The sequence below is a fragment of the Prionailurus bengalensis genome, chromosome D2 (assembly GCF_016509475.1).
Source record: "Prionailurus bengalensis isolate Pbe53 chromosome D2, Fcat_Pben_1.1_paternal_pri, whole genome shotgun sequence".
NCBI classification, from domain to species: domain Eukaryota; kingdom Metazoa; phylum Chordata; class Mammalia; order Carnivora; family Felidae; genus Prionailurus; species Prionailurus bengalensis.
The window spans coordinates 67,536,687-67,561,706 of record NC_057351.1 but is presented as its reverse complement, the minus strand read 5'-3'; the positions used below and the strand labels follow the sequence as shown (position 1 = coordinate 67,561,706).

At 34.9% G+C, this 25,020-nt stretch overlaps 1 protein-coding gene across 4 annotated transcripts in view; it reads right to left on the bottom strand.

Annotated features, from left to right (window-relative positions):
• Positions 1-1,387: 1,387 nt before the first annotated feature.
• SMC3 (structural maintenance of chromosomes 3) overlaps positions 1,388-25,020 on the bottom strand; it is a 38,050-nt gene continuing 14,417 nt past the window's right edge. For 3 of the 4 annotated variants that reach the window (XM_043597491.1, XM_043597492.1, XM_043597494.1), the window contains 22 exons: positions 23,279-23,396; positions 21,573-21,748; positions 20,849-20,929; positions 20,207-20,371; positions 19,171-19,292; positions 17,936-18,149; positions 14,919-15,022; positions 14,511-14,610; positions 13,927-14,087; positions 13,463-13,604; positions 11,982-12,132; positions 9,746-9,898; positions 7,996-8,147; positions 7,248-7,406; positions 6,414-6,521; positions 5,798-5,906; positions 4,775-5,022; positions 4,478-4,690; positions 3,953-4,144; positions 3,618-3,795; positions 2,396-2,502; positions 1,388-1,800 (listed from right to left, as the gene is read on the bottom strand). In XM_043597491.1, coding sequence (XP_043453426.1) covers positions 1,729-1,800; positions 2,396-2,502; positions 3,618-3,795; positions 3,953-4,144; positions 4,478-4,690; positions 4,775-5,022; positions 5,798-5,906; positions 6,414-6,521; positions 7,248-7,406; positions 7,996-8,147; positions 9,746-9,898; positions 11,982-12,132; positions 13,463-13,604; positions 13,927-14,087; positions 14,511-14,610; positions 14,919-15,022; positions 17,936-18,149; positions 19,171-19,292; positions 20,207-20,371; positions 20,849-20,929; positions 21,573-21,748; positions 23,279-23,396 — 3,225 coding nt within the window. In that variant the 3' untranslated portion in view covers positions 1,388-1,728. Of the gene's footprint in view, positions 1,801-2,395; positions 2,503-3,617; positions 3,796-3,952; positions 4,145-4,477; positions 4,691-4,774; positions 5,023-5,797; positions 5,907-6,413; positions 6,522-7,247; positions 7,407-7,995; positions 8,148-9,745; positions 9,899-11,981; positions 12,133-13,462; positions 13,605-13,926; positions 14,088-14,510; positions 14,611-14,918; positions 15,023-17,935; positions 18,150-19,170; positions 19,293-20,206; positions 20,372-20,848; positions 20,930-21,572; positions 21,749-23,278; positions 23,397-24,702; positions 24,728-25,020 lie in introns of those variants that run through there. The other variant, XM_043597495.1, reaches the window with a different exon arrangement.

Below are 25,020 nucleotides of genomic sequence, written 5' to 3'. Positions count from 1 at the left end.
AAAAGGGCATTAGTGGAAAAACTGGCGCAATCTGAATATAATCTGGAGCTTAGATGATAAACTAAATGCACCCATGCTGAGTGACAAATGTACCATGGTAATTGTTATGGGCTGAACTGTGCCCACCCCCCCTCCATTCGTATGTTTAAGTCCTAACCCCCAGTACTGCTGAACTAATGGATGGATAAAACATGGCATATATTCCTAAATGCGATTTCATTCAGCAATAAAAAGGAACAAATTATGGATATGTGCTACAACATGGATGAACCTTAAAATCACGCTAAGTGATGAGGCACCTGGGTGGCTCAGTTAGTTAAGTGACCAACTTTAGCTCAGGTCATGATCTTGCCGTTTGTGAGTTCAAGCCCCGCATTGGGCTCTGTGCTGACAGCTCAGAGCCTGGAGCCTGCTTTGGATTCTGCGTCTCCCTCTCTCTCTTCCCCTTCTATCTCACAGTCTCTCTCTCAAAAATAAACCTGTAAAAACAAAACAAAAACACATGCTAAGTGAAACAAGTCAGTCACAAAAAGGCCCCACACTATAGGATTCTATTTATATGAAATGCCCAAAACAGGCAAATCCATAGTATCAGACAGAAACTCGATTTATGATTGCCAGGGAATGCAGGGAGGGGGAGGTACAGAGTGAGTACTAATACATACAGAGTTTCTTTTTAGGGTAATGAAAATGTTCTAAAATGGGACTGTAGAGATGGGTGCACAATTTTGTGAATATACTAAGAAGTATTCAATCACCCAATTTTAACAGGTGGACTTTATAATGTATGAATCTTAGCTCAACAAAGCAGTTTAAAAAACATAATATAAAAAAAAAGACCTCATCTGAGGGGGGAAAAAAAAAAAGTTTCAAAAATAAAGTTTCCCAAACTTTTACTTAATCAGTAAAACAAGGAAATTTTATGGCTCAATGTTTTGGCTTTAGTGTTCTTAGCTACTCTTAAAACTATGTTCCCAAATTCTAATAAATACATTTTCCTCTTAAATTTAAAATAATTTTTAAAGGACTGTTACAATGAGTTAAAGCAACTGTTCTAATCCTCACCAAAGGTCATAATCACCTGGGAGAACTTTAGAACCAACAATGACCAGAACCCCACTCCATAAAGATTTCGATTCACCTGGCCTAGGGAAAGATGTCAGTCAGCAGTGTTACTCCAGCAGTTTAAAGCTCTCCCATGGATTTAAGCATGCAGTCAGGATTGGGAATCGCCGATGTATTTTATTTTAACAGAGTATGAAGCCGTGTTTAAAAAATCTTTTAGGTGAAGGCAGACCTTTTCTTAGGCAAAATAAAAAGCAGATATTTAAGAAAAATTTGTTTCTAGTCACACAACTATAAATAAAAAGCCACATAAAATACTAAATTAGTCATAAAACCAATTTAATTGAAGCTATAAAAAAAGAGGCAATATAATTGATAAAATAATTAGCAAAGAATATTTAGCATGTTTCAAAAGATTTAAAACGGGAGCAGGACACTTTACAAAAAGTTGTGTGGGAAATAAAATTCTTAAACTATAAGTAGAAATGTAACATTACAGAGTATCTTATAAAATACAAGGACAGAAATATAAAAGGGCTGTATATGCTCTAAATCTGAAAACTATTAATAGTGACTAGATATTTAGGTTTAAATGTACAGTTCCTGGGAATCAGAATCATATTACTATACACATCTTCCAAACCAGTAGGCAATATTTTCCAATTAACCATGAGTAGTATCATCTTCTACAAAGTCTTTGGCCATCTCTGCTGTGATCACATCAATATGACTAACCTGAAGAATAAATGTTAAAAACAAAGTCTGTTAAATCTTCAAGACAAAATCAATGTTCTCACTGTATAGAGTAATATTTAAAACACATGGCCTATCACCTATAAATTTTATAAATCTAGACAAATGATTCTAAAACACTGATGGTAAGACTTTTTATAATGGCGTTTGTTCAGTACATTAGTTTATAAAATATTCTTCATTTTAATACTCTGAAGATCCAGGTAAGTACTAAGTACTATTGAGCCACATTTTTTCAGTTTTTATTATTTTGCTATTTCAAAGAATCTTGAGGCTGAAGAGATCAAGAAGAGCTACATGGGCAAAATATAAAGGAGTGTATCTAACTGTAAAAAGCTGTGCACTAAATAGACAAGACAGGAAGATATTGTCTCTTAATGCCAATGAAAATAAAATCAATGCAATGAATGCTATAAAACTAATTGCTAAACTTCGTAGGCATTTGAAGGAAAAGCTTTTTCTTTACAAACTCATTGTAAGAGAAGCAACAACCTTCTAGGTTTTCTTGCATGATTTAAGTAACATAAAACAAGAATTTTACAAATATGAACTTAAATTTCATGTAAAAAAAATTTACCTTATTTCTAAACTTTACACCATAGAATTTGTCAGCTGACTCAAGCAGTTCAGGCCTAAAAGTAGTTGTAATAAATTGTGCATGTACGGCAAGTTCCATAATCATATCTGTAAAAGAGAAATAGTAACTTAATAAAACCCTTTTCTCAGATCTGAACATTTAAATATTATTTGATTTTATTTTACGAAAGAGAGAGAGAGAGAGAGAGAGGAGAGAGAGAGAGGACAGAGAGAGGGAGGGAGGGAGGGAGAGGGTAGGAGCACATGCGTAAAGGGGGAAGGGGGGCAGAGGGAGAGAATCCCAAACAGGCTCTATGCTCAGTGTTGATCTTGATGCTTGGATCATGACCTGAACCAAAATCAAGAGTCGGATGCTCAATCCACTAAGCCATCCAGGTGGCCTTAAGCAGATCTGAACATTTAAAAAACAACTATCTTTACTCTTTACCTAAAATCCAAAACAGCCTGTGATTTTATTTTTCATGCATACATCTGCAAACATTACCAACTTAATCTTTTAAATTAGGGGTAAATCTTTAGTCCACGAACTTACAGAATATGAAGTAGCAGCTACTTACCAACACAGTATTAAAAACGTCAGAGCAAAACAAGCTTTCTCACAAAAAAAGAACAACCAGGGCACCTGCGTGGCTCAGTCCATTGGGTATCTGACTTTGGCTCAGGTCGTGATCTCGTGGCTTGTGAGTTTGAGCCCGGAGACGGGCTCTGTGCTGACAGCTCGGAGCCTGGAGCCTGCTTTGGATTCTGTCTCACTCTCTCTGCCCCTCCCCTGCTCATGCACTGTCTCTAAGATGAACAACAATAACAACAACAACAACAAAAGAACAACCTTCCCCTGCTGCCCACTTCTCCAAAGAGGTTTTGAGTTTACTAAAGATTAAATTTAGGTTTTTAAAATACAGAATCAACACTTTATGCCAGGGGCTATTCAAACATTAAGAAAAGCAAGTTTTAATATAAGAGACTTCTGTGTATAGTTTAACTGAAGTTAGGATTTTCAACAGACTCCAAGAAACACGTTGGCTTTTCACAAAACTAAGCTTTGTAAAGTAGTCTAAAACTAAATTCTTGAAAACTTTTAAAAGAAATTTTATTTACTAAATATATACCCTGTCTAGTCCCAAGTATGTTAGGCAACAAGAAGTCACAATCAAAAGAGGCAAGCTATCATTAAGTTCTCGTCCAGTATAACCCAAAATTACCTGACACAGCCTTTCTGTGCTGGGCATCCAGAGCCTGGTCAATCTCATCAAACAGGTAAAAAGGAGCTGGGTCACATTTCTGAATGGCAAAAATCAGAGCAAGAGCTACCAAGGATTTCTGTCCACCGGAAAGCTGCTGCATTTCTCTCATTTCACCTTGTTTTCCTGTAAATGATACCTAAAAAAACCACTTAATTAGTAACCAAAAGGGGTAAAATCATAATCACCTCCTAAAATTAAGTCACATACAACAATGCACCAATTTAATCTATAAAACATTCTACAAATCCCACTATGGTAGTACTGAGGGAAACTGGATATTAAAGGTTTGTTACCCTAATTCCAACTCCAGTGAACTGGTCGACTGATGGGACACTGCTTTGTGACCCAGAACCCCTCTCACTTTCACCGCTTCCTTCTCCTTCATCCTGAGACTGACTGCCCTCCACGTCTCCTTTCTTCATCACCAAAGTAGCTTTGCCACCAGGTACCAACTTCTGGAACACTTCACTGAAGTTCTTAGATACCTTAAAATGAAGGAATGAATAAGTGTCAATTCAAATATAAATTTTGCTTAGGTGGAACTGCACATACTATTTCTTAAAGCAAAGACAAATATTTAAAAACAATCATAAATACTGTTTAATCTTAAAAACAAGAGTAACAAACTAAATTCTTTTAAGAGCTGTGCAGGATATTCTAGTTACTGTGTTAGAAAACTGTATGCGGGGATTTGTTCATGTGTATTAGATCCACCTAGCAGTGGAAAAAAAACCTTTAAAACCTTTGCAAACCGAATAATAAACTAAAGGCTGAAGTTTTTGTCTTGTGTACATATTAACTACAAAATAGAAACATACCTGTTTGAAAGTTAACTGAATAGCTTCATATTTTCGAAGTTCAAGTACATTCATCAGTTCCATGATTGATTTGTATCCCCTATCCAATTCTTCTTGTCGTTTTATTAACTTTTCTTTTTGCTCAGAGAAATTTACAAACTGATCTAAAGCTTTTTTGTTAACATGGCTGTACTTCTTCAATTCTGTGTTGCACTGTTCAAGTTTTCGAAACAGCTATAAAGAGGAAAAATGTATAAATAAATTCACATGCAGAGAAATCTGCAACAAGACTTCACATTTAAAACCAAGAAGATTTACCTGTTTGAGGCTCAGCGTCTGGTACTTTTCAAATGCTTCCTGGGGAAGTGACCCAAGTTCACGAATTTTCTTCATGCACTCTTCTTTCTTCTTCAGCAGCATGCCTTGTCGATTTGTCATCTTTTCCAGTTCCTTAGTATCATGATTTATAGCATCCATGTGTTCTTTTTCCATATTTTTCCAGCGTTCCATACTCTTCTGAAGCTCCTTAATTCCAGCTTCTGTTTTATCAATGGAATTGTCCAAATCTAAAATGGGGGAAAAAAACAAATTAGACCATAATACCTATTTTAAAGCTAGATTGTTATTTAACCAAAGATTTTAATGGCCAAATTTATCAAAATAAGTAGATTTTAGTTTTTCATAATGTTTGTTTAAATTTTACTGTGTAAATCTATGAAACACTTAATTCAGGACAAAATAGGAGTATACGTTAGTCACTCAAGTATATTATTTCACATTATTGAATGTTTATGTTTATAAAAAACTAAAAAAATAATTTTCTTCTCAGCAACTAGGTGATAAGAAACTAGTTCGGCTATTTCACACTTCTGGCAATAAAATTAATAATTACAGTCTCTCATAAAATTGTCACAAACATTTTCCAACAAAACAGAGATTATGATTTATAACCAACCCACTAAATTCCATCCACTATAAATTATTTATGCTGATGGAAAACAGAAAAAATATTAGTATATGCTTTTGCCTATTTGGGTATTTCATTGTGTCGTAAACAATTTTATCAAATAATCTAAATTTTACAAACTACAAAAAAATTTAATTTTTTAAAATGTTTATTTATTTTGAGAAAGAGCATGTAAGCAGGGAGGGGCAGAGAGAGAGGAAGAGAGAGAATCTGAAGCAGGCTATGTGCTGTCAGTGCAGAGCCCAACAAGGGGCTCAAACTCACGAACCATGAGATCATGACCTGAGCTGAAATCAAGAGCTGGATGCTTAACCAGCTGAACCACCCAGCCCCACCCCCCCCCGCCAAAATCTTTCTAGTAAATAAAAATTCACCTTCTGATCGTGCCATAGTATCTTTTACTCTTTTATTGATTGCTTCAAGTTCTGAAGTTGTAGCAGTGAGAACAGTACCCCCTTCTGTCTCTCTCAGTTCATTAAGTTCCTGTAACATAAAAAGAACTTAAAACCACTAAACCACAAAATATGAATTCTGTTAGTTTCAAAATGTTATGACTTCAACAGTTTCTGACAGCGGTTATGTTGAATAAACATTCAAGAGAACTAGAAAGTACACTCTGTATAACTACAAATATTTACAGTATCCATTAAAAGGGGGAAAAAAGTAATATAATTAGAAAATTTCTCAGCATGGGACTACTACTGAGAAAACATTAATAACTAACATTTACTGATCACCTAGAATGTGCCAGGATAATCATACACAACAGGCATTACTGTTATGCTTATTTTTCATGAGAGGAAACTGAGGCTTAGTAATATTAAAGTACTTGCTTGCACAAGATCATACATTAGATGGCAGTGCTAGAACTCCAACCCAGGGTAGGGGGGTCTTTCTGTCCCCAAAGCACATGCTCTCAATCAAAGCCACTTGTGTGTAAGTACTTTCAAAAGGTTACAGTCATCAAAGAACCCTCAAAAAAGAACATACCTGTTCCACTTGGTCCAAGCGTTTCCTCAAATTCTCATTCAGGTATGTCTCCACTCGAGTAATAATACCTTCTAATTTAATTCTTTCATTCAGCAACTGTCTGTTTTCCTAGAAAAAAAAAAGTATTATTTGTCTACATAGGAATTCACATTTCCCACACAGGAAAGCTGTTTATTTGCTGTCCTCTCCATTACTTGTGTTCAAATGAGCTGCAATCGAGTTTTACATCCTTCTAAAAAGCCCTATATTTTCTTCATTTTTCTCTCTTATCTATTCAGAATGCTAAGTTTGTGTGCTTGGTTCATTTTTTTTTTCTTTTTAAAGATTTTATTTTTAAGTTATCTTTATACCTAACATGGAGCTTGAACTCACAACTCCAAGATCAAGAGTTATATGCTCTACTGACTGAGCCAGCCAGGCACCCCAGCTTGGTTCTTTTTATAAGACATCTGCAAAAAATACTTTACCTACTTTTCATTTTTTGGACTTAGTGTTTACATCTCCATATTCAAAAATCAAATGCTATTAAAATGTTTAATCAAAACAATATTATTACATGTGTAAAAGTGGTCACATCAATAAAGACAGCAAAACTAACAAGTCAATGTTACTACTAATAAATGTACATTAAATAAGATGGAAGAAAATGAAGATTTCTTGCATAATCCTAACATAGCCAGAATGCTTCAGAAAAACCTATTTACTCTTATGGATATTAGAAGTCCAAGTCTCACATACCTATTTTCTCAAGGTTCCTTTTTTTACAGTCCCTTAGTAGCAAGAAACTTTTCACAATAGCCAATTATTAATTAAAATTTCGTCAGTTGTACTTGCCTGCTGAAGTTGACGAATTTCATCATTGAGTGCATCTACTCTCTTCTGATCTTCCAGACTAAGTTGAGAGAGCAAGTCCGTTCCTAGTTCTGCTTTCAATGATTCTCTGGTGGACTCCATAGCATGCAAACTTGCCTCCAAACTTTGTAAGCTACGTTGCTATGTGACAGATCATACATTTATTAATAAAGGTATCAGTCTGTATTACTTACAATAGTGAAAAACTGAGAACAATCTATATTTGATGTTAAAGTGAACTAAATCATATCAACTCAAGTAACTATTAGGTATCCATTAAATTTGAATAGAACTAAATAGCAGTAAGAAAAATATTTATGATACAATACTATCAGGGTATGTGGAATAAATCATATTCCACGACCAAATTGTATAAAAATCTTCTTGAATATTAATAAGAACAAAAAGAAAAGACTGCTAGAATGTGTTAGGGTGGTATAGTTGGAAAAATTTTTTAAAAAACTGTTTAGTACTATTGATCATCTGAACAGTTTTTGTCAAAACTGCTACAAGTTTCTGAGACATACGTATTATCACTTGTAATTCAACAGTAATAGTTTAGTTTCTACCCTGTTTTAATATAATCTGGATAAAATGCAACCACATATTCAACTTTATAGGCAGTGCTTAAATAGACAAAAATGATTACTGACAGGACAACCAATATAACACGTGGTCCACCCCAATTCTAAATAATTAAATCTGTAGTGAATGGGACATACTTACGAACCTTTGGCATAAAGGTTTTCTCTGACTGCTGCCTCTTCTCTTTGAGCATCTTCATTTCTGATAATATGCTATCTCGAGATGCTTTAAATTTCCTTTGCTGGGTCTCTATCTGCTGCATTTGGTTCATCAACTGATCAATTTCATTATTAATCCATATACAAGGCTAAGGAAAATGCGCTCTAAAAACATCTCTTAAAAACACTGTGTATCCCCTTCCTTTTCTTTACCTCCAAATAAAAGTTATTTCCTCAGATTTATGGACCATAACAATGCTGAATTAAATACTACACCAAATGTGTTTAATCATAAAGAAGCTTAAAACATTTCACCCCACCATTTCTCTCTCAAAATAACTTAGATTTTCCTTAAAGTTACATATAAAATATATATAGAAGTATATACAAATTTATATATAATTTTACTTACATAATGTTTATAAATTTTATATATTACATATATGTATTTTATATATATTTCATATATATATTATATATGTTACACATATACAATAAATATATAAATTCTTGGGAAATCCGAGGAGAATCTAAATATTATCTTTTACATCTTTCATTCAAAAAATATTTACTGTGTCATCTATTATGTTTAAATCACCATATAAGGTAGTTATGTATGAAGAGGAGGCCTTGCCCAATGTAGACAAATAATACCACCTCACTGGGTTATTAAATACAGAAGGTAGTGGATGTATGCTGTCAATATCCTCCTTTCTTAGTGTTTCCCCATGTTTTCTTTGTGCCAACATCTTACCAAATTTGGGCAGTTCTAAATATGCTCTACAGACCCTTGCAGAGTCCAGACTAACATGTTTATTTACCTTTTTCTTTGTGCTGCTGCTTGCACTGATGACACAGAAGCTATAAAATCACTTAAAAAAACTACCAGTTTCATTGAAGAATATCCCAATGATTCACTCAGTAAAAATGATTGTTCTTGATGCTGGAATACCTATATATATATTTTTAAGTAATCTCTGCACTCAATGTGGGTCTTGAACTCATGACCCAGAGATGAAGAGTTGGATGCTTTACTGACTGAGCAAGCCAGACACCCATCAAGTACCTATATTTTTTAAATTGTGTGACATAATGTGAAGTACATATTGAGCACTTTTGCCTTACACCAAAGTAGCATGGTTATCTTAAGAAACTGCACAAGTACAATGCTCCTGCTGTGAGCTAAACTAGCCACTCGTTATGGAACACCAGCTTTATTTCAAAGAACGGAGAATACGGTTTACTAAGACTTGGACTTTGACAGCCATTTCCTCCACTAACACTAAATCTGTATCAAATGACTCTGAAGTAGTAAAATCGAACGTACATTTTCAACCCCTATATTTAACTTCTTTGCAGTATAATGGTATTACTGAAGCCCCCAACCCTTCTTCCTTGAAGCAATAACCTGGTTTTCCTTCTACAATTCTGATTGATCTTCTTCAGTTTCCTCTGTCCCCTTAAATTTTAGTGTACCTCAGGTTCTTTGCTCTCATAAACAGACTCACTGCTATTACCTATTTAATAGCTAATCAAAGAATCAATGTTAAAATAGTTTTTTCCCCATCTTCAGGAGTTAATAAGTTTTGACAAATAAGCTTCTATGCTTAAAGAAAAATCAAATATGAAGAATCTTTTTCTCACTATATGTATGTAAGAAAACACACCTAACATGCCAAAGATTATATATTCTAACCCAAACACAGTTCTCCACAGCAACACAGGACAAAAAGATATTTTCAATATTTCTGCGAAGGTTTTCATTGAGCTTTGCTTCAAGCTCACCTAGTTCTTCTTCTGCTTTTCTAACATCTTTCTGCAATTCAAGTCTAGATTTCCTTGTGTCATAATAACCTCCAGTGAGAGCACCCCGATGACTAACTTGGTCACCTACAAACAAAACATTAAGAAAGGTAGATATTCTGTATAACAACTTCTTTATTCAATGATAAATTGATTTATAATCAAACAACTATTCTAAAGCTTTATTTAATGAGAATTAGAAGGGATTTATGTCAGCCTGAAAAACTTTTCCTTTCCAACTGTTAAAATCTTTGTTTAAAAAATGTGCCTGCTAGGGGCACCTGGGAGGCTCAGTTGGTTAAGCACCTGACTTCAGCTCAGGTCATTATCTATAGGCAGTTCAAGGATGTAGGCCCTGTCTCCGGTTCTGGGCTGACAGCTCAGAGCCTTGGGCCTGCTTCTAATTCTGTGTCTCCTTCTCTCTCTGCCCTTCCCCCACTCATGCTCTGTTTTTCTCTCTCTCTCAAAAATAAACATTAAAAAAAAAAGTGTGCCTTTTAGATGAGTCTGAACATCTGCCAGAAAGGAAAGAAGTGCTAATAAAAACTAACGGGGACATGTCAACAGGACACAGGACTTGGGAGCTTGGAATTCCCACTGGCCATATTTGGGAAAATTTGAACATCAAACAATAATGGCAATGCAGTAACACAATAAAAAAAAAAAGTCACGAATCACAGTGCTACTTAAAAAATAAAAAAAAAAGGGAAGGGGTTCTTCTTTACAGAAGAGTGACAGTTAGTAAATACAGAAACCTTGACAGAATTTAAGAATCCCCATTTGGAATCCCCCGGTGTATTAACTGAGTCAGGCAAGGGCTAGCAAAGGAAGCTAAACTATTGGAAAAAAAGTTGTCAAGGAACCTGATATTCATGTTTTCTTAAAGGATAGTCCCATATATCACTTACTAATTATGAAGAAGAAATGGTACCTTTATAACTCAGAGATTGCTACTGGTCAAACTTAGCATGATTAACAGTGGGACATAGTGTGATGCAAGAAGTATACACCTTGAATGTTTAAATTGAATCTAATGATGAGGAAGCAATAAGACAAATCCAGAAAATGGAAGATTCTATGAAAAAGCCAATTTCCTGAGGGTATGAGAGAACAGGAGGAGCTGTCCTATATTGAAAGAATCCAAACAGAAGACATTCCATGCATCCTTGATTAGATCCTGGACAGAAAAATATTTTGGGACAACTGGGGAAAATTTTACTGTATATACTTTTTAGATGATATTATTGGGTTAATGTTAAATTTCTTAGGTGTAACAGTTACGATACCTGTGGTCATTAAGGAGAATATCCTTACTCTTAGAAGATACATATACTTAACTTTAGAAATAAAGTATCATAACTGTATTTATTTTATAACTTATTCTCAGAGGTAGTTCAAAACGAAAAAAATTGTCTATAGAGATAAAGCGGGGGGGGGTTACTTTCTTTCATTAACGTATAAATTATAAAGAGAAGGAAAAAAATTAAAAAATGAAGGCAGGTAAACTTATACACCAGAGGTTCGTAACCTAGACCCTAGACTTCATGGATAAAATTCAGGAAATCCATGACTTGGTAGGAAAAAAAATTTACTTCTTTATTTTGATACTAACTTCAAAATGAAATTTACCAATTCCCTCTGTAACAAGAACTATAGTGCTAGTATCAGTACTTGTCACTTTGTTACCAGGAGAAATAACAGCTATTTTCTATATAACAGCTATAAGATTATACTTGCTGGAAATCTCAAAATATTGTTTACATGTATCAGTACTTCAAAATTATATTAGATTCACTCACTGCTAAATCTTGTTTTTGAATACCTTCAAGAATAAATTACTATGTCATATTTGAAAAAATACTGTGATTACCATGCCAATACAGTTTCTTTAGTGATCCAAAGTATTTTATGCACTTAAAAACATTTTGAGAAAGGGTTCACAGACTTTACTCAAGAGCCAAAGAAGTCCACACTGCAAAAAAGGTTAAGAACCCCTACTATAGACCAAATAATTATACTTAAGACAGACATCAACTAAATAAAATTGTGGAACCTGTCTGGACTCTGACTTAAACCAACTATTTAAAAATGACAAAGGCATATGAATTTTGAAATACTTAAAACTGAAACTGAATTTATTTGTTCAAAGCCAAGAATTACTATTACAAACCTTCCAGGGTAATGCAGTCCATAGTGAAAGCACGTGCTAGCTGGGTTGAAACTTCCATGCTACGACAAATAAGTGTTTTCCCAAACACGTGTTTGAAAGCTTTGTCAAATCTGGGATTGTACCTCAGTTTACTTATCATAGGAATAGCATCCTAAAAATGAATATTTTGGTCAGCAAAAAGATCACAACACAGTTAATTAAAACATGCTAACAGAATTATGAATTACATCTTTATGAAATACAAAGAAACATAAATGCCTATTTCAAAACTATTTTTACTCTGAAGAAGTTAGAAAAATCATTCTACTGAAATATCTGGGAAACTGCATTCATGTACAGATTTTCAAGATCAGGGGATAGTGACAAAGAATTTAGTGGTTCCACAGTCAGTGGCACAAGTTCAAATCCTAGTTCTGACACTCACTAGATGTATACTTTGGACAAGCTGCTTAACTTCTCCATTTAATAGTTACTTCACCTACAAAACTGTGATAATAGTACCTTCTTAAGTTGTTAAGACCAGACAAACTAATAATATGTAAAACACACAGGACAGCATCTGTCACATAGAAAGGCCAAATAAATGTAAACTAATAGTATTTCCTCAAAATGTTTTCATTATATATATGTCTTAGATATTCAGAAAAATATTTTTTCATATAAAATTTTCTTTTACACTCTTCTAAACTGTTAGAAAAAGACTTATGATTTTCACATTAGGAAATATATCCTATACACAGAACAATGCAACGAATATGTTAAGCTTAAATCAATAATTATAAAGAGAACACCAATATAGCTACCATGGAAAACAAGAAATAAAACACCGCGGACACATAGTAGTGTGGACCTTTTAAGAGAAAAAAAAAAGAAGAAGAAAAAGCTGGACCCTTTAAGTAGCTTATAAGATTCTCACTGTTCCACCTAAGTTGTTATCATTCTCATAGACTTTCAGCTTTAACCTTAGGATAGAACCGTTGCTAATACATCAACATTCCAAAACCAAATACCCTCAAAGCAATTACATTTTTTTTTAAGAATTCTATCTGAGGAATATTTTTAATCCATTTATAAATGTATACTAGCAAGTAACAAAAGCAACATTATGCTTTCAGGTCCTATCATCTTGGTAGACATTTTTATTTTATTTATAAGTCATTTAAAAAGCATATTCAGAAAACTTAGAATATATTCACTTCAAATGATAGTTCCTCAGGAGTTTCTTCTTAATTTTGTCACCTGGGATACTCTCTCAAAGTATCCTGTGCTTATGTATTTTAACATTTTACACATTTGCAAGGATTTGTTTCATGTCTTGGCTGTGACCTGTCTCCCTTCCCATCCCTATGCTATATGGGAAGAAACCATGCTTATCTCACAGATCAGTGAATCCTAATGCACTGTGCCCGTGCACTAGCATGGACTAACCATGAGAAAAAAATGACTTATTGAAAGGTAGACCTTCACACACACCAACTCACATTGGTCTCAGGATAGGCAGTATCCCTGACATCTAACTTGTTAAGAGGCAGAAAAGTGACCTCTCCAGGAAGATTCATTTTATTGAACTCCATCAAAATCTTCGTGCTGACTTCATCCGAATCAACAATGTGATAAAATAACCTTACAGGTAAACAAAACAAAACACATTTGTATTGCTAGACTTTAAAGTGCTATAAACATTTAAGCAAACAACTCAGTTTTTTTCTATGCAACCCAATTTGAACTGGGGTAGGGTGGGAGGGAAACTACTTAGAAAATTCCAATGGGGGTAGGGAGAGAACTACAATTAGGAACACTTAACGCCTACATCTTTAACCAGAAAGTTAAATAAGCAACTAGGATAAAAGGCAATGGGAGATATATTGTACTAAAACTCCAAAAAGCTTTTTATTCTTATTCCTTCTTTCCTTTAAAAATTCAAAATACCAAACAAAAACCTCACCTGTTGCCCGCAGTGACTTCCACGCATGTGTAGAAAGCAGGCTCACATTCGAAGTTATTCATCACAATGCCGTGATAGCCATTTTGAACATGCTGGTTTATTCCTTTCCTACGAAAGTGGTCCAGTACTTTGTTTATGCTATCTATTCCATTTAAAATAGCCTGTTAAATTGTCAGAGGTAAAAATTTTTTAAATAATACTGCCAACGGCACCCCTCTGGTAAGAAATATACCCATTACTCTACATGTTAAAAAATATTCCAGAGATTAAACTGAACACCCTCCCCAACAATACCTCACCCCCTTGAAAAATGCCAACTACATGAAATACTTTTATATTACGGGTTCTAGTCTATGATACTAATATTAAAAATAGGCTCTTCATCTAAACATCAAAAGTGCTAGAATTAATAGTATGGGTGGTAGTAACGCTGCTTAAACAAGACCCATCATTTCAAATTTATAGGACAAGTGATTTGCACTCTTATTTACTACCTGGAACCAATGACTTACAGCTTGAAAACTAATATTCTTGTGTAGTAACTGGCTCATTGTAAAGTGAAGTAATGAAAAGAACCTGCCCACCTTTCCTGTTGCTGCTCTAAGAAGTTGCTGTTTCTTTTCAAGATCTTCTCTTTTAGCAGCAAGCGCTTGCTGTTCTGCATTCTCCTCTCTCCACAAATAACTGATCAATAAAAATTAGACTGTCTTTAATTATAAAAGCATTAAGAATAGGCACCAACAGAATATAATTGAGGATAAAATACTGAAAAAAAAATCAAACTTGAATAGTTCATTTGTAACTTTTTTTTAGATTTTAAGTAATCTCTATACCCAACATGGGGCTTGAACTCACAACCCCGAGATTGAGTCACATGCTCCACCTACTGAACCAGCCAAGGGCTGCTAGTTCATTTATGACTTAACGACCATTTAACACCCAGTAACTTGCATTACTCAAAAAAATTAAGGCATATTTTAGTCTATACTAACTTTCTTTCACTTTGTAATTCATCTTTCTTATTTTTTACTTCATAGTATTTTCTGTCCAGTTCTTCTACTCGAGCTTTGACTTCATTAAGATCCTGATCCAGTTTCTATGGAAATAAAAATAATTCAAATTTAAAAACCAATTTCATGCAAACTAATCCACAGCGACAGCAAGATCAGTTATTGTTGCTAGGGGATAACACAGGAGAGAGGAATGGGAGACATTTTGGGGTGATGAACAGGCTTGTTATCTTAATTGTCGTGATGATTTCATAGATGTAAACACATATCAAAACTTATCAAGTGGTACATTTTAAACACATGCAATTTATTGTATGCCAACTGTACCTTAATGAAGTTGTTAAAAAATCCAACTCTATTTTTTTAAAAATGTGTTTAGACAAGTGCACATCAAGAGAAAACATAAACCACAGAATGAATTACTCTATAAAACACTGCTAAAATAAAATTAACTTGCTCACTAATGATCTAAACCTTTCTACTTGCATAGTATACACCGCAGAATTTCAGAAGAAAAAATACATTCACAAATTCTCAAAATACCGCAGTCAATACTTTTCACACCACTCCCTCTACACATATACAATAGAACACAAGAGTTAGGATTATACTAAGAAGCAAAAAGTTACTCTACATAATGCAATCAGCACTATAATATTATCTCTATCCAGTATAAAGGTCAGACTTCATCAGTGGAAGGAGTGGCTGAAATACTGGAAAATAATGAAGTTCAAGCTTGAGAAAGAATAAAAACTGAAAAATCTTCGCTCATCACCAGGCTGTTTCAAAAAGGCATTTGTTGAGGTTGTTTCCATGAACTCAAGAATAATACATTTTCTTCATTCCAAGAAAGGACATGTAGCTATCACAGCTAAAAACCATACTAATCAGTTTCCAAATAACTAACTACTGGGATCAACTTTGTGCTTTCCATTCCCTCCATAAAGTATCCTGACACTGGAATTTTGAGCCTAGGAGATATTTTCTATTACCCCTGATCACTTTTCTACCAGTTATTTGAAGTTTGTTTATTTATTTTGAGATAATGTGCATGTAAGCAGGGGAGGGGAGAGACAGAGAGGAAGAGAGAGAATCCCAGGCAGGCTCTGCACTCTCAGCACAGAGCCCGAAGTGGGGCTCAATCTCACAAATCCATGAATCCAGAGATCATGAGCTGAAATCAAGAGTCGGACGCTCAACCTATTGAGCCTCCAGGGGCCCCACTACCAGTAATTTATGATTACAGAACCAGTTGTGTTTGCTCCCACTATGTTTTCATTTTGTTGTTTATGCTGTGATTACATTAAATATTAAACTGAGAATATGAAGACAAAGGAAAGAGCTGTTTCTTTAAAAACCTGATTCAGTTTTGGATATACTTAAAGATGACTCCCTAAAAACTGAATTAAATGGGGAAATTAACTCTAAAAGACCAGGGTAAATAACTATATAACACATAAATGCATGTATTAACATGTAATATAGAATACATAGCAGAAATATAGCAGAAATAAGACTAGGGAACTGATCCACATTAAAAAAGAGAACAGAAACATGACATCTAAACGTAACGTATGATCCTAGACTTAACCCTGAATTCTGTTCTCATCCAACTTTAAGGAGAACTATATTTACATGTGTGGCTCATAACAAAAAAGTCCCTGGCAACTCCAATCACTACTCATACTCAAACATTGTGGACTCTACATCAAAAGACTGGTATGTACTCTGGTGGGGCGTGTTGATAATGGGAGAAGCTACTCATGTGTGGGGCAGAAGGTACATGGTAAATCTCTATACCTTCCTCTCAGTTTTGCTGTGAACCCAAAAATGCTCTAAGAAAGTAGTCTTAAAAAAAGAAAGATTGGAAAAAAAAAAAGATTAGTACATGAGCATACATTTGCCTGTTTAAACAAAATACTTAAGATATATATAAATATACGTATGTTTACATGTGCATAAATATATGTATTACTCATAAAATATAAATATACATATGTATTAAAATTCTATGGATTTATGGCTTTTCTGAAAAATCAAAAACCAATTGGGTGCAGATCTCATGGGTAAGAGGGTTCTTCTGTGTATGTACATATATACCTACCTCACCCTACACTTACTTGTCCTAAACACTCCCTTCTCATCACTTCTATCACCCTCAAGTTATCTATATATAGCCACACATAACACTTACCTAAGCATTTTCCCCCTTTCTCATTTTGAATGTCAGATCTTTTTTACTCTAGAAATGGTTTTATCTTCTACTTCAATTTTTAAGGAAATACTAAGTAAATATGTAAATAATGTTTAATTCATTTAGAAAATGTTGTAAAATCACCATTACTTTAACAAGAAATATATTCTGTAGTAATTTTTAAATTGAAAGAGAACTGTGAAAGAATATAAAAATGGAAAAAAATTTTAAATAAGTTATTCTGAAGTTGCATTTTAGACTTACCATGTTAAAATTAAGGGTAGTTCAGGTACATTCTACCAATTCATAAAAATATATTTTAAAATACACTCAATCTACATGAATACTCACGGATACAGAAAAAAAAACTTCCTTGAAAAGGAAAATTACCATATAAATACTAATTTATATGTATAAATAGTTATATGTACAAATGTTAAAAAGTGCTGGTCTTTTTTTTTTTTTTAATGTTTATTTTTGAGATAGAGACAGAATGCGAGAGGGGGAGGGCAGAGAGACAGGGACACTATGGGGGCAGATTCCAGGCTCTGAGCTGTCAGCACAGAGCTGCATGTGGGGCTTGAACTCAGGAGCTGAGAGATTATGCCCTGAGCCAAAGTCAGATGCTCAACCAACTGAGCCACCCAGGCGCCCCTGTGCTGGTCTTTTCTAAGTAAGTACCTGTGTCTTATATTATTTTAAGAATAGCAATGTAAACTGTTTGAAAATAAAACTTAACTAGATGAAACTGTACACGTTTAGGTCTTCTGAAAGATTGTCACAAAGCAGCTATAAAAGTTCTTACATTGTATTGCTCCAGGTTTTTCTCTTTATTTGCCTCAGTGTCTTCCAGATCCTTATGGATAGCAGCAATCTGTCTTTTCTTGTCATTAATAGCCTGATCTAACGACTTGAGTTCCTTTTTAATCCATTTATCCCTTTCTTCTTTTGATGTAAACTGGCTTCCTCGACCTTGCTTTGCATAAAGATCTGTTCTTTCCTGGGTAGCTTGGGCCAATCTATACAAGACAGAAGAAAAGAATGATTAAAAAGAGAAATAGGAAATAAGCAAGTTTAACTGCAATCGATATGTCAAGAATACATAGAGACAATAACCATTTTTTTAAATTCTATAAAAAAAATATAAAAAGGAACTGGTATCTAATAGAGCTCCTCGAACTAGTACTATATAATATACATTTTATTTTGAAAAGTCACAGTTAAAGGTGAAATAGCCCATATCCTAAGGATTTCAGGCAGACAATGTATTTACTCCAGGTCTGAGTTAGTCACTAAATCTAGAGACAGTTCTAATAGCCTATCTCAGGAATTTTAAAAAATGCTCCAACTATATGTAACTATATAAACACTTCCAACTCCTTACAATAAAACACTATCCAAGGTTAAGAGGCAAGGGAAAAAAAAGGTTAAAAGGCAAGAGAAAGACAAAGAAAACATTTAAAACAAGGAGAATACAAATGTCTAGATTACATACAATCCTACCAAACGGCAGGGGGGTGCGGGGATCAGAAAAAAATGGGCAAAAGAAATAAATAGTTCAACAAAATATAGGTGGCATAAAAACATACTAATGCCCTAAACCATGAAATGAGCAAAAGCTGGCATGTCCAACCTACAGCTAGATATGAAAATGTCTAGCTACTAAAACAACAGTGAAAAAAGGAAATAGGATGAAACATAGAATAAGATGTTGAGTGGGTAGAAAAAGAAAAACAAAAACAAACATCATTCATGTTTTAAAAAGCCCAACAATATCTCACTATGTTGTCTCAGGTGAGTTAACTTCTCAGAGCCTCAAGTTTGTCAAACCTACAGTGATCTCCTAAAGTTTCTGAATAGAAAAAAAAAATGTATGCAATATGTATACAATAACGCTTGGCCCACAATAGTTTTTTAATATAGCCTATTACTTTGAAATGGAATTTAACTTTTGCCCTCACTGTCTTAACTCATAACTATTTAGATTTTATAGAGGAACTATGTAGAAAGTTAGAAATGTTGGTGAAAGAAATCCCATACCGAGCAATTCCTCGCTCTTCTTTTTCTTTCACACTGTTGAATTTAGGTTCTGTTTCTGCCAGTTCTTTCTGCTTTTCTTCTATTTTTTCAAGCAGCTTCTGCCTCTCTTTTAATAAGCGTTTCTGTAAATAAAGGAGAAGTACAAATGTAATCTTTTTTTTAATTAAAAAAATTATTAAGGTTTATTTTTGAGAGAGAGAGAGAGGGAAAGCGAGCAAGTGGAGGAGGGGCAGAGAGAGAGGGAGACACAGAATACAAAGCAGGTTCCAGGCTCTGAGCTGTCAGCACAGAGCCCAACATGGGCACGAACTCACAAACCGCGAGATCATGACCTGAGCCCAAGTCAGATGCTTAACCGAGCCACCCAGGAGCCCCAGTAAAAATGCAATCTTAAATTTTTTAAGATTTTGTGCTTAAGTCTAGCATAAAATATTTTCTCGTGAAAAGAAATCATGAGAAAACTGATCCTTCAACACAAAACTAATATTTATTTGCCTATTTACTTAAAGATTTTATTAAGTAATCTCCATACCCAACATGGGGCTAGAACTCACAACCCTGAGATCAAGAGTTGCAGGCTCCACCAACTGAGCCAGACTGGCCTCCCACAAAGCTAATTTTTTTTTTTTAATTTTTATTTTTTTAAGTTTATTTATTTTTGAGACAGAGAGAGACAGAGCATGAACGGGGGAGGGTCAGAGAGAGAGGGAGACACAGAATCGGAAGCAGGCTCCAGGCTCTGAGCCATCAGCCCAGAGCCCGATGCGGGGCTCGAACCCACGGACCGCAAGATCGTGACCTGAGCCGAAGTCGGACGCTTAACCGACTGAGCCACCCAGGCGCCCCCCACAAAGCTAATTTTTAAATGAAAGAAACAAGGAGACAGTACAGAGTTGCCACTTGAGTAGAAATTATTTTAATGTGCCAGATCTTTTATAAAATTTCAAGCATACATCCTTGTCACAGAAAGGATGGTCTTCTGTAATTCCTATTCAACTGAATGTTTATGTCTTTCATTTTTAGCATTTTAACTCACCCTTTGTTCACTATTGCCAGCCAATTCATCTTGTAAGTCCTTGGCTTTAAGCTCCAACTTAGTCCTCTGCTTAATTTGTTCTTGTCTTTCAGCGCTGAGCTGCTCCTTTTCTTCTTTCATAGCTGAAATTTTTGTTTTCAGCTCTCTAACTTGACGTTCAATATCCTAATCAAAAAGTATCAAATAGAAATGAGTCAGACAATTCAAAGTACAACAGCAGAGTTTGGACACCATTAGTTCTATCCCTTCTTTTTCTTTCAATTACACTTTCAGTACTATTCTGTCTTCCCAATACTCAATCTCAATGACATTCACTTCAAGTTACCATTTCATAATTCTGTTAATTTTGTTTAATGTTTAGAGAGACAGAACTTGAGCGGGGGAGGGGCAGAGAGAGAGGGAGAGACAGAATCTGAAGCAGGCTCCAGGCTGTCAGCACAGAACTTGATGTGGAGCTCAAACTCATGAGCCATGAGATCATGACCTGAGCTGAAGTTAGATGCTTAACCAACTGAGCCACCCACGTACCCCTTTAACTTTTTGTTTTTGTTTTTTTTTAAACCATTCCATAATTCTGGTACAAAAGGGGGTTTACTGTGGTCGAAAAATATAAGCTAACCTAAGCCTTGTTTATAATCTTACCTCCATTTTATCTCTCGCATCCTGCTGGGCATCTCTTAATTGTCTGGATTTTTCCCCACTAGTCTCTCGCTTAGCAGAAAGCTGGGGGAAGAAAAAAAAGCTATAATTTCTAACTCATTTTATATTTGTTTCATACTTCACAACATAATAGTAAAATTTTAAAATATCTTCTAAAATAAAATCATTCACTTAAAGAGTTTTTATAAAACAATTTTTAGTGGTTTTAAGTAAAAAGTCCTTTAAGTATTACCTAAAGCAATTTTTGGACAAAATATCAGCAATACTATTTACAAAATACATTTTAAAAAGCCAACAAAAAAATTCATGAGGCTTTTTCTTTTTATTATCAAGTAAATTCTACCCACAACATGGGGCTCGAACTCACAACTTGAACTCCAAGATCAGGAGTCCCATGCTCCCCACTGACTGAGCCAGCTAGGCACCCCTTCTTCATGAAGCTTTTAAAGGTGGCTGCCCTCATTCTGGTTTGTCTTGCATCACCACCTGATTATATTTCAGATGCAACTACAGCAAGGACCATACAGACCTAGGCATTTTCCTTGGAATAATTAAAAGAACAAATTCACTGACCAATGAATTTATTAAGATTTAAAAATTTTTAAGTTCCTACTTAAAAACCATTCAAAAGTATAAATATAGCATGAGCTTAACTTACTCATTCAAATAAAATCACTCATGAATTTAAGTGACAAAAGTATTTTACCTCATCAAGTTTAGCACGAGTCTCATTAAGTTCCTGATTGTAAATGGTATATTCCAGGGCTCGTCTCATTTTATCCCACTTCTGATATTGAGCCAGTTCTTCCTTTTCTTCTTCTAAGGTATGTAATCTCTCTTCAATGTATTTTAACAACTCATTGATTTTTTCGCGTTTGCCCTCTTAAAAAATGAGGAGTGAAGAAGTTGAATGAAATTTTGATGTAATATCTTCTCAGATATACCATGAGTTAAAATTAACGTTAAGAACTATAGCATTATTTAAAAGTATGTGGTAACCAAATCTAAAACTAAAATGACACGATGCTTCATTATGAAAAGCATCAGAGAACAGTTACACATGGTGACACTTTAAAACTTTTTATTTTAGTTGACATACAATGTTATGTTAATTTCAAGTGCACAATAGTGATTTCATAATTTTATACGTTACACAATGCTCACCGTGATAAGTCTAGTTACCATCTGTCACCATACAACATTATTACAGTATCATGGACTATATTCCCTATACTATACTTTTCATCTCTGTGACTTATTTTATAACTGGAAGTTTTTCCTCCTAATCCCTTTCATCTGTTTCACCCATCTTCCCCCTGCACCACCACCTTGGCAACCACCAGTTTGTTCTCTATATTTATGAGTCTGTTTCTATTTTGTTTGCTGTTTTTTTTAGATCCTGTATATATGTGAAATCATGTGGTATATGCCTTTCTGTCCGACTCATTTCACTCAGCATGATACCCTCTAAGTTCATCCATGTTGTCACAAATGGTAAGATCTCATTTTTTAAAAAATGGAATAATATTCTCTTGTATGCATATACCACATCTTTAAACGTTCATCTGATGGACACTTATGCTGCTTCCGCAACTTGGCTACTGTAAATAATGCTGCCATGCACATACATACGGGGGCATATATCTTTCCAAACTAGTGTTTACTAATTCTTACAATACATGTAGTAAGGCCTCTGTTTAAACATCCTTTAAAGGCAACTGTGCCTTCCCACAACATTACAAAATTAAAAACCATAACATCATTGGTGTCACTGATTCTCAACTTTTACTATAATAGCATTATCCACAGCTGCCGTATATTGAACACCTACTATATTCCAATCATGGTACTACTTTGCTCCTCTATTTATCACCATAAACTATGAAAAAGAATTTTACAGATGGAGAAGCTTTAGACCAGAGAGATCAAGTCTAAAGTCACATCGTCAGTTAATTATTAGTCAGATTTTGAACTCAGGACTATCTATGGAATGACAAACCATAGCAATTGAAAAGCAAAGTAGGGTTTCCATCATAATGTACTAAGGAAAATTCTTAAAGTTTTCCATTTCCTTGCTCCTGAACAACTTAAAACCTAATGCCAGCTGATACTTCCAGAAATGCTTTTTGAGGTTTGCATCCAAATCTGTCATCCTCACTAACAATGAGGACGTTAGAGGCACAAAACAGTTGACCTATAAAGGCATCATTATCTAACAGTAATTCTTTATTTAAAGAGAGAAATCACTGGAAATCTCAAACCTTAAAATGTCTCAAACTAATTTTCTCTCCATTCAGTACACAAACTATCAAACAGTATACTCTTGAGAACAGACTGAACTCCCCTCAACCATCACAGCACAATGAATATGTAATTCACAACAAAAATAAGGCAGAATCACATTCATTTTACCTGTTTCTTTCATTAAAGATATGCTTTCTTCTTTTCGTTCATCATACACTCTAGTACCAGCTACTTCTCTTAATAGTTTTAGTCTCTGAGAATCTGGTGCTGTGGCCATCTGGTTGATCTAAAAATTTTAGAAAAATAATTATTACGTAGCTATAGACTGTTCTTTAAGAATTCTACTTTGAAAGAGTACTCACATGCTAGGTTTTAAGTAGACCATAACTTCAATAATGCAATTCGTACAGTGCATTTACTTACAGACCTCTATCTCATTTAAATAAAATTTATTAAATAAAAATCCAAATAGGATTGATACATTCATAAGTCTAATTTATGAATAAGACTCTCTAAATTAAAAATGAAGGAAAAACGTGGCTCCTGGGTGGCTCAGTCAGTTAAGCATCCGACTCTTGATTTTGGCTCAGGTTCTGATCTCGCGGTGTTGTGGGTTTGAGCCCCACATTGGGCTCTGAGTGCTAGCTTCCTGAAGCCTGTTTGGGATTCTCCCTCTCTCCTTCTCTCTCTGCCCCTCCCCTACTCGTGCTGTCTCGCTCAAAATAAACTTTGTAAAAACAAAACAACAAAAACAAAAACGAAGGAAGAACATTACATCACCATTTTTCCTCAGTCAATATGATAAAATATAAAAGATGAACTCCAGGGGTGCCCACATGGCTCAGTTGGTTAGGCATCCAACTTTGGCTTAGGTCACGATTTCAAGGTTTGCGAGTTCGAGCCCTCCATCGGGCTCTCTCTGCTGTCAGCACAGAGCTCGCTTCCAATCCTCTGTTCCCCTCTCCTCCTGACCCTACTTCGCTTGCATGCATTCTCTCAAAAATAAATAAACATTAAAAAAAAAAAAAAAAAAGATGAACTCTGTTCTAAAAGAACAGTATTTTTACAAGGGGAAACTATCACTCTACATTTTTAAAAAGTTATGATACTATTAAAAGTATAGCAAAAATGGTATGCTTTATTATTATTACTATTTAAAAAAAAATTTTAATGTTTATTCATTTTTAAGAGACAGAAACAGAGCGTGAGCTGGGGGAGGGGCAGAGAGAGAGGGAGACAATCTGGCTCCAGGCCAGCTCCAGAGCAGGCTCCAGGCTCTGAGCTGTCAGCACAGAGCCCAATGTGGGGCTCAAACCCACAAACTGTGAGTTCATGACCTGAGCTGAAGTCACATGCTTAACTGATTGAGCCACCGAGGTGCCCCATTATTACTATTATTTTTTAAGTAAGCTCTATGCCCCCAAGATCAGGAGTTGAATGGTCTACCAACTGAGCCAGATGAGTGCCCCCAAAATGGTATTCTTTAAATACAGATAGGTAAAAATAACTGTCTATCACAGGTAGTAACTAACATTAAATAAAACAAGCAAAAGCATTTTAAAAATCTTATTTAAAAATATATGGTGGGGCACCTGGGTGGCTTAGTCGGTTGAGCATCCAACTTCAGCTGAGGTCATGATCTCTCAGTTTATGAGTTCGAGCCCCACATCGGACTCACAGCTGTCGGCACAGAGCCTGCTTTGGATCCTCTGTCCCCTTCTCTCAGACCCTGCCCTGCTTATGCTCTCTTTCTCTCTCTCAAAAACAAACAAACATCAAAAAAAAATTTTTAAATATACGGCAAAAAACCAGAGTGGTACAAACTAAGTGCCATGCAACTTTAAACAACAAGTGTGAGCTTAACATATTCATAAAAATAAAGTTAGTCACTAAATGCAAAAAATGCTGCC